The sequence below is a fragment of the Urtica dioica genome, chromosome 8 (genome assembly GCF_054948205.1).
Source record: "Urtica dioica subsp. dioica isolate 48M chromosome 8, U.dioica_male_clone48M_v1_H2, whole genome shotgun sequence".
In the NCBI taxonomy this organism is placed as follows: Eukaryota; Viridiplantae; Streptophyta; class Magnoliopsida; order Rosales; family Urticaceae; genus Urtica; species Urtica dioica.
The window spans coordinates 4,005,309-4,014,924 of NC_142763.1; the positions used below are offsets into that span (position 1 = coordinate 4,005,309).

Below are 9,616 nucleotides of genomic sequence, written 5' to 3' on the forward strand. Positions count from 1 at the left end.
CTCGTGATAACCTTAGATATCTCCGGATGCGAAGTCTCTCGAATCCTAGTCGACAACGGAAGCGGCGTCGATCTCATCACCACCACCGAACACAATGTCTCGTCGTGGCGGCGGTCGAGGATTCGTCCCTCGCCAGGACCAGCCGGCTCCGACGGCCCCTCGCCGCGGCTCCGGCGCCGTGCGTGGTCGCAGTCGCGGTCGCGGCGCTCCGGCTCAGGGATCAAGTCCCGCGCCTGCTCCGGCCGCTCGAGCCTCTCCTGCTCCGGCACCGGCCGCAAGATCTGAAGCGGCAGCTGCGCCACCAGCAGCGAGAGCCGCTCTGGCTCAGACGTCGGCCTCGCCGGTGGAGCCGCCGCGAGGGGCCGTCGGATAGTCACCGCGATTTTGTGTTTGTGTTCGGTGGTGTTTGGATTACAGAGAATGGAGAGAGAGAGATGGTTTTAGAGAGCAGTTTGAGAGAGTGAGGGAGGTTGTGACAATTGCATTATGGACTTGCATTCCAAATTGCTCAACACCTTTTCTTTCGTACGTATTTTTAGACAAAGAGAGAGTCGGAGGTGAGAGTAAGTTTTTAGAGAGAGATAGAGTGTGTCAAGAAATGCGAAACCTAGAAGGAAATCCTTCACCGAGAAAGCGCGGCGATCGAGAATCGTAACATTCTCGTTCTCTCTGTTGTCGTCCTCCTTCGTCCTGGCGAGGGACGAATCCTCGACCGCCGCCGCGACGAGACATTGTGTTCGGTGGTGTTTGGATTACAGAGAATGTAGAGAGAGATATGGTTTTAGAGAGCAGTTTGAGAGAGTGAGGGAGGTTGTGACCATTGCATTGTGTTCGACATTTTTTGTTTGTTTTTACCTTTCTTTACGTACGTATTTTTGTTGTTGTTCATATTTATTTTAATTTCTAGCATTCGTAGTATTTTATTTATTTATTTCTTCTACTAAACTTGTCTTATTTTCCGTAAAATAAATATTATTTCCGTATTATTTCTAACATTTATTTTATGTTTTTTAAGTATTCGTATTAACGTCCTCGCATTGTTTAATACTCACTTTGACTTTGACTTGCCAATATTTTCAACCACTGTGTATATCTATCTATTCTATACAGAACCCATTGTCTTCCCGTAAGTTTTTGTTTTTATATATTTTTTTTTATAGTTCTATAATTTAGTATTCATTGCTATGCTAGGTTGTTGTTATGTCGTTATTTTCACATGGTGTAAATAACACACCGAGAGCAAAAAAACGAAACATCAAGCCCATACACAAGGCCCAAGCCTACAAGCAAATTCACGCGCCAAGCTCCGAGTCAACTCTCATGAAATGTCTTTCAAAAGACTCTCAAAGAATGTTTTCAAGCTAGACTTCTTGACAAATCTTCAAGACAAAACCACAAAAATGACCACCTGGTCGGCCAAATAAAATGACCACCCGACCGGCCAAAAAAGAAGACCATCCGGCCATCTTCACTCGGCCAAGATCACCCGGTCATCTTTACTCGGCCAAATATGGGTGGTCAATATGGGTGGATTGACATTCATATTACGAGATCGAGCCCAATACTTGACGAGATTTGAGAATTTATTGACATTCAAGTCAATATATTGACATTCATGTCAATATATTGACATTCAAGTCAATATATTGACAAATATGTCAATAAAATGGAGCAAACCATATTTCACATTCAAACTGGTGGCATTAACATGTCAATATATTTAAAAGGATGTCAATAAAATAAATCTCAGAGCTGTTGGAGTTCTTGTGGATGTTGATTTCTCGAAACTACCTTAAAAAATTGCAGCCCACGAAATCGTGAAGATGTTTATCCGTGTACCTTCAAACAATGCAGACCAAGGGCTTTAAGTGAGTGTCACCAGTTTGAATGTGAAATATAGGTTGCTCCATTTTGTTACATATTTGTCAATATATTGACATCTTTGTCAATTTATTGACATGAATACGCCGTCATGTCCGACTGCCTCCTTGGTCGTCCTCCGATCTCAATTACCAGTGAGTCATTTGACATATTAGCACTTTCAAAATACCTTGATCTTAAGACCAAATGACTTGCAATCATGGAAGACTTGGTGATTACAGACAAGTGCAGGAATTGACCAAAACAAGACTTCCGGAATAGAGCGATTTATTTTATCTCTGCTGAAAGTGAGGGTAAAAAGATGAAAAAATAAATTTATCTCTGCTGACGAGGTCCTATTTTAGACTTAAAAAAAAAAACACAAAGTAGGAAAAAATCATTTTTTTAGTCCTAAAATAAGAAAAATCACAATTAACAAATGATTTTAAATTGGAAAATAGGTTTTGTTATTTTCTCCTCCAAGCCCAAATTCTAAAATAAATTTAGCCCAAACTCAGCCTTCAGCGTACCTCTCTCTCTCTCTCAATGGACATATCTCCCGCGCAATTCGCCCAAATCACCCCCAAAAAAAAAAAAAAACGTGGACAGAGGATTGACTGTCGATGTACTTGTGTTGGTTAATAATAATTTCCGGTCCCCTTTTTGTGAAATCCTGGGTACGAAAATGCCGATTAGGAAAAACAAGAGAACACCGCCGGTGGTCAAGAAATCCTAACTCCAGGAAAAGCCGATAATGGAGAAGACGAAGTCGTCGGCTCCAAAGAGGGAAAGAAAACGAGCTAAACGTGAAGAAGAACCATCGTCAAGCTCCGATAATCATGTAATTTGCGTCGCTTTTTGCTTGATAGATTATTTGTGGTATTCTGGTTGAAACGTGCTGAATTATGTTTTGTATGAACTGTTTTAGAAAGGTAGTCTCTGGTTGTTTTGTGAATGTTGTTTAGAGAAACATGACGATAGATTCTTTTTAATAAAAGTATATTGACCTGTTTGGCATTTCATGAGATCCATTTTATAAAATCTTCAAATATTATTGACATGTTTACAGTTAATGACAGTTTTGAATATTTGAATTGCTGGTTTTATTTTTATGTAGGCTTGGTCTCGAGATCTATCAGATGAGATGATCAGTGATTTGTTCAGCTTCTTTGGGAATCTCGACAAGTTCGAGAAATCAACGGATATGACCCCCGAAGAAAAAAAGCTTTTCGAAGCTACATGCTTCGGACATTTTCTACGAATGCCGAAAGTCACCCGGTCCTCGAATATCATCCATAGTATCATGGTTAGGTGTGGTCGCTATGGCAAAGACTCTTCCGACATACTTTTTTTTGAGCTTGGAGGCCAACCACGACCCTTTACAAGACAACACTTGGCTGACATCGTGGGTTTGCGCATTGCAGAAAACTACAAAGAGTTCAACTATGACGGCCCTGAAGAGAAGGATGGGCTTTACAAGAAATATATCCTGCCTGTGAAAGAGAAAAACAGGGGACATATAACCTCTTTGGTCTTGAAAAGAAAGAAGTGGCCAGTGGAGAAGAGGGTGAAGTGTTTACTCCTCCATTTCTTGTACGACGTCCTTCTCGCTGATAGCCCAAAAAAATCAATCACGAACATGGCGTTCATTAAAATGGTCGATAACCCCGACGAGTTTAACAACCATCCGTGGGGTAATGTTGTTTGGGATTTCCTAAAGGAACGGATCCATTGCTATGTGATGAAGCGGAAGTCTTACAATAGGATGAAACCCACGAAGATTAACATTGGTGCCTTCATTGTGGCGCTTCAGATTTGGGCATATGAGTGTATGCCCATATTCAGCGAGTTGAAATTATGCACAAAAATTTCAAACACAGCAACCCCGTTGATGCTTCGGTGGGAAGCTAATTCTAAAATCTCTGTGGTCACAGTCAACAAAATACCCTTCAACAGCACCAACGTAACTTCAACTTTCGCTTATATTAAATTTTGATGATGTTCTGGACATATAAGAAAATGAGGTTGATGCAGTTGTAAATCTGCAGTTGGTTTTCAATCCAATCGGATCTGAAGTCGCAAAGCCGTCGAGAGTAGTCAAGAACATCAAGACATCGGAATTGCAAAAAATAAAGGTGAATCATCACACAAAAATACTGTATTTCGTAACAACTATCTCAGGAGTTATGAGTTAATTTTATTTGCACGTAAATACTTTCAGGATCGGGTGAAGGCAGTCGAAACTTGCAATATCAAAATCCGAAATGACTTTGTTTCCCTTCGAGAGTTCGTACTGTCCACATTCAATGATTTTGAATTTCAAACAGGTCTTCGAGAAGATGTCGGCATGAATTTTGTTTCTGTAAGTGGGCAGAAGAAAACAGAAGAAGAAAAGAAGAAAACAGAAGAAGATAAAAAAGAAGTCGCAAAAGATAAGCCCTTTCAAGACGTTATCTATCCAGAAGGAGATCCTGATGCTGTTATCATCCACAAAGAAGACATGGAACTCCTGGAACCTGAAAGATTTATCAACGATACCATAATTGATTTTTATATCAAGTAAGTTTAAATTTGTTTATAATATGACTGGTCTTAGTTATTTCAAGTATCCAGTTCTAGTTATTAATTCACAGAAGGAAACTAGAGTTGCTAATTTTGTAGCTTAGAGCATTTCTTTAATAATATTATAAACGTGTGGGACTTGAAATTATGGGCATAGACTAAATAAGCTGAACTCATGGATACTTATAAAATTTATCAAATTATTGGCATTTCTGTAATAAGCTGAACTTATAAAATTATACCTAATCTGGAATGGTTGGAAGAAATTATAAATTTTTGGGAAATTTCCTAGGAAGCCTGATTACGAGCTCTTCTTGTAGATTTTTGGCCAGAAACTTTCAGTCAGACGAAAAGCACAAGTTTCATTTCTTCAATAGTTTTTTCTTTCGGAAGCTTGCGGATTTAGACCAAGATCGATCTGAAGCTTATGAAGGCAATGAAGCATATCAGCGTGTTCGTAAGTGGACAAGAAAAGTAGACCTTTTCAGAAAGGATTACATATTCATTCCAGTAAATTACAGGTAAGACTGGTTTCAGTGTTGTATTGCCTGAATTTTTTTACTATGCGATTAACCGATGCAACATGGTTACAGTTTTCACTGGAGTTTGCTTGTCATTTGCCATCCCGGTGAAGTGCCAAATTCAGTAGGTAAGAATAAATAGTGATACACTGTTATCTTTTTTCTTGAATAATAGTTATCTCTCGGTCATTTTATGTTTCATTATCATAGATGAAGAATCTGAAAGTGTATCCAAGGTACCGTGCATATTGCACATGGATTCTATCCGAGGAAGTCACAATGGCCTTAAGAATCTCATCCAGAGGTAGCTTTTGACATTTGCCTGATAACTAAGCTAAAGGATACTATGTTTTATATTTTTGCTTAAACTAACTATTTAGTTCTCAAGTTAGAAGCTGTTATTATAGCATTAGATGCTAATTGTGACCAATTTTTCTCATTGTGTCTGTAATGTAGTTATCTATGTGAAGAATGGAAAGAAAGGCATAATGATGCTGCAAATGATGCTTCATTAAAGTTCCTTCTCATGAAATTTATCTCGCTCGAGGTATATATACCTCTAAGTACCACCAAGGAGATTGGCTTAATCACACCAAAATAATGTTTAATAACTTTTCCAAGTCATTGCCTTTTTTAATATTCTACGACATTCTCAAAGCATCTCATAGTGTTTTCAGAATGTTTTTAACTAATTACCAAGAGGAGTGTTTAGAAGTTATCATCTTTTCCAACCATCATTACTCACTGTTTATGAAGAAGGCATTTCTTATTTACAGTTTCATTGTTTTTCATCTTCATTAGTTACCACAGCAGGAGAATTTCTTTGACTGTGGTGTATTCTTGCTCCATTATGTGGAGCGCTTTCTGGAAGAAGCCCCTCTTAACTTCTGCCCCTTCAATGTCACAAAGTCATCCAATTTTGTAAGTTTTCATATATTCCAATTTACATTTTCATATAGTTATTTATTTTTCAGTAGTTCCCCGGTTAGGATTTTAAGAGTGGGAATCAGTACCCTGCAGTACTTCTCTTTTAATCATACTTTGTAGAACGTTGTTTATAAACTTTTACCATTCACACTATAACTGAATAATATTAATTTTTTTTTTTTTTGGTTTTTACATTACTGCTTTTCAATTATAACATACTCTCTATGCGAATGACATTCGTAGAATAACTTACCAGTTCACGTATTTCCAGTTAAGCAGAAACTGGTTCCTGCCTAAGGAGGCTTCTCTCAAAAGACAAAAAATCAAGAAGTTAATATACAAGATCGTTGAAAATCGCTCTCGAAATATGCCAAAAGCTGATAGCATTGATCGAGATCCTTCTCCGGCACCCAGCGAGACATGTGATCAAGAAACTGAAGTAGTAGTTCTTGAACGGATAAACAGTCATGAAGTCAGAGAATAGTTGTCTGAGCCCAGAGGTGATTTGTGCTTTGGAAAATCGGGCTTGGTTTCATCGAATTTATCTGAACTAGGACCTTCTTCGAGCTCATATACTGGCGCGAATTACCAACACTCATTCAAATTTCAATTGCCATAGTTTTGTGGAGATTTTCAACTATTCGTCTTCTGCGTAGCAACTTCGTCTCTCTGGTGAGTTTTTTTTTTTTTTTTTTGGTAAATATTTAATGTAGTTACATAATTTTTTTTATTGCTACGTTAACTTGTTAAAGAAGGCAGCTTCGTAATAAATAAAAACTTACTCAATGAATACTGTCTTACTTTTTTTTTTTTTTAAATAGAATACTGTCTTGTTGATTCTATATTTATTGCTATGCTAGTTTGTTAAAAAGGCAACTCTGGAACTAGTTACTCTATAAATACTGTCTTACTTTGACAATAGAGAAACCTTGATCTATTATCAGTTAGACATGGCTGAGTTGGTTGGTAGTTTGCTAATTAAAGGCAACTTTGTATATAGAAACCTTGATCTATTATCAACGTCGATCTGTTTCTTTTTGTTCTTTATATTGTATATAGTTCTATAATTTTTTTATTTATTTATTTTATTTTTATTGTTATGGTAGTTTGCTAATTAAAGACAACTTTGGACTAAAATTAATCAGTCTATAATTACGATCTTACCTTTTTTTTTTACGGAAGTATTGTCTTACTTTGATTCTATACCTTTCGTAAAATAGTGAAACCTTGACCTGTGTGAGTAATAGAACAGCTTGGGCATGTCTTTTGGAGCCAACCTCTCAAACAAGACTTGAAGAAAAGAAGAAAGCAACGCTCCGCCAACCAACTCAGCCATGTCTATTACTCACACAGGTCAAGGTTTCACTATTTTACGAAAGGTATAGAATCAACAGGCCTACCATGATGGCAAAGTGCGACATGGTCCCCAAGGATGTGAACGCTGATGTACATGGCTTGCTGTCTGATGTACAGAGGTGACATGGTCCCCAAGGATGTGAACGCTGCTGTGACAACCATCAAGACGAAGAGGACCATTCTGTTTATTGACATTCATGTCAATTTATTGATATTCATGTCAATATATTGACATTCATGTCAAGAGATTGACATGAATGTCAAGAGATTGACATGAATGTCAATTTATTGACATGAATGAATGTCAATATATTGACATGAATAACAATTTAATGACATGAATGTCAATTTATTGACATATTTGTCAATAAAATCTCAAATATTATAAATTCTCAATATATTGTCTATATATTTACAAGGATGTATTTTATTGATAGTTTAAAAGGATATATTTTATTGTCAATAAATTCTCAATAGATCTCAACTGTCAGTTTATATTTTAAAGTTAAAATAATCCCTCACCAACCTGCTAGTGCACAAAGGCTCGCTTGGCGTACATGAAGTCAAACTAGTGGTCAATGCAAGAGAAGACCTCTGCAACACTGGTTGAGTTGGAGATCATACAGACAGCACGTTGGACCTTGGCAAGGTTTCCACCGGGGACCACATACACTTTCAGATTCTTCATCTATGATAATGAAACATAAAATGACCGAGAGATAACTATTATTCAAGAAAAAAGATAACAGTGTATCAATATTTATTCTTACCTACTGAATTTGGCACTTCACCGGGATGGCAAATGACAAGCAAACTCCAGTGAAAACTGTAACCATGTTGCATCGGTTAATCGCATAGTAAAAAAATTCAGGCAATACAACACTGAAACCAGTCTTACCTGTAATTTACTGGAATGAATATGTAATCCTTTCTGAAAAGGTCTACTTTTCTTGTCCACTTACGAACACGCTGGTATGCTTCATTGCCTTCATATGTCAATAAATTGACATTCATGTCAATAAATTGATATGAATGTCAATTTATTGACAAATATGTCATTAAATTGTTATTGACATTCATGTCAATATAATATATTGACAAATATGTCATTAAATTGTCATTCATGTCAATATAATAAATTGACATTCGTGTCAATATAATAAATTGACATTCGTGTCAATAATGGCATTTCAACAATTTAGATTGCAATGTAAATCAAAATATAAATGTATAATCCTCGGATAAGTCCTCGGAGAAGTCCTACCACGGAGAGCTTGGGCAGAATTCTTTTTCAAACACACCAAATTATAAAATTGAAATATAAATACAAATATAATCATTTATATATAAATGTATCATTAATAGAAAGTATTTAAACTGGTGAACTATATTTAAATTTCAAACAATAATGGTATATAATAAATTAAGACGAATTAAGTTAAAATAATCGCTATTATAGAAAAAATTACATATAAAAAAGTATATTTATTCAAAATAGGCAGTCAATAATAGTATATAATAAATTAAACATTCACTAAATTTAAATAAGAGGAAGAACCAACCTCGAGCTCGTCGTCGTCATCCTTGAGCTTGTTGGTCTCGAGCTCGTCGGTCTTGAGCTGGTCGGCTCGTCGGTCATTAAATTGTTATTAACATTCATGTCAATATATTGAGAAGGTTAGGGAAAATCATATTCCGCACTTTTCAGGTGATTTTTCCTGACAGATCTTTCTTGAACTTCACCATAATGTTTACGTTACTGAGCAAGAATTCAAGTATATTAACTCTCGTTTGGCTGATCTTACTAAACGCGTCGATCGGTAGCCGATGTGCAAAGATGAATACCTTAAGTTACCGTTCTTGAAAAAAGGGTATTTCCAGGGTAAAGTAAATTAATTAAATAGTTAAGTTAATTTAATTAACTTACTTGCCGGGCTATTTTCTTAATAAAATAAAACTTAGACTAGATGCCCAATAAGTTGTATAGAATGGGCTAGTAAATACTAAATATTAATCTATTTAGTGATATTGTTTTTATTTTTTATTTTAACTTCAATGTAAATAATTTGTGCCGTATGAGACACGCTCGTTTCCTTTCTTTTTTTGTGTAATAAGAAAACAAAATAGAAAACTTGAGAAATCTTCTGAGAACCCAAACTCTTCTTCTTCCCACGTCTGTCACCCAAGAGAGAGAGAGAGAAGACCCAGCAAAATGACTACTGTCGATTCGATGTTCATCGAAGGGATTCGAAGCATCAATCCCGAGAAAGGGATTGTTATCACTTTCTTCAAGCCCCTCACTCTCATCGTCGGTGACATTGGCACCGGAAAAACTGTACTCTTTCTCTCTCTCTCTCTCTCTTATATACCTATATATTGCATGTTTTCAC

At 36.6% G+C, this 9,616-nt stretch overlaps 1 protein-coding gene across 1 annotated transcript; it reads left to right on the top strand.

Moving 5' to 3' along the window:
• Positions 1-3,401: 3,401 nt before the first annotated feature.
• LOC149387392 (putative ubiquitin-like-specific protease 2B) lies at positions 3,402-7,112 on the top strand. Its single transcript, XM_089621898.1, has 10 exons — positions 3,402-3,554; positions 3,674-3,823; positions 3,909-3,995; positions 4,082-4,419; positions 4,743-4,943; positions 5,016-5,071; positions 5,154-5,247; positions 5,400-5,490; positions 5,745-5,864; positions 6,142-7,112. Exons 2-10 carry the CDS (start codon positions 3,692-3,694, stop codon positions 6,352-6,354), a joined length of 1,332 nt encoding a protein of 443 aa, XP_089478024.1. The 5' UTR covers positions 3,402-3,554; positions 3,674-3,691; the 3' UTR covers positions 6,355-7,112.
• Positions 7,113-9,616: the final 2,504 nt, after the last annotated feature.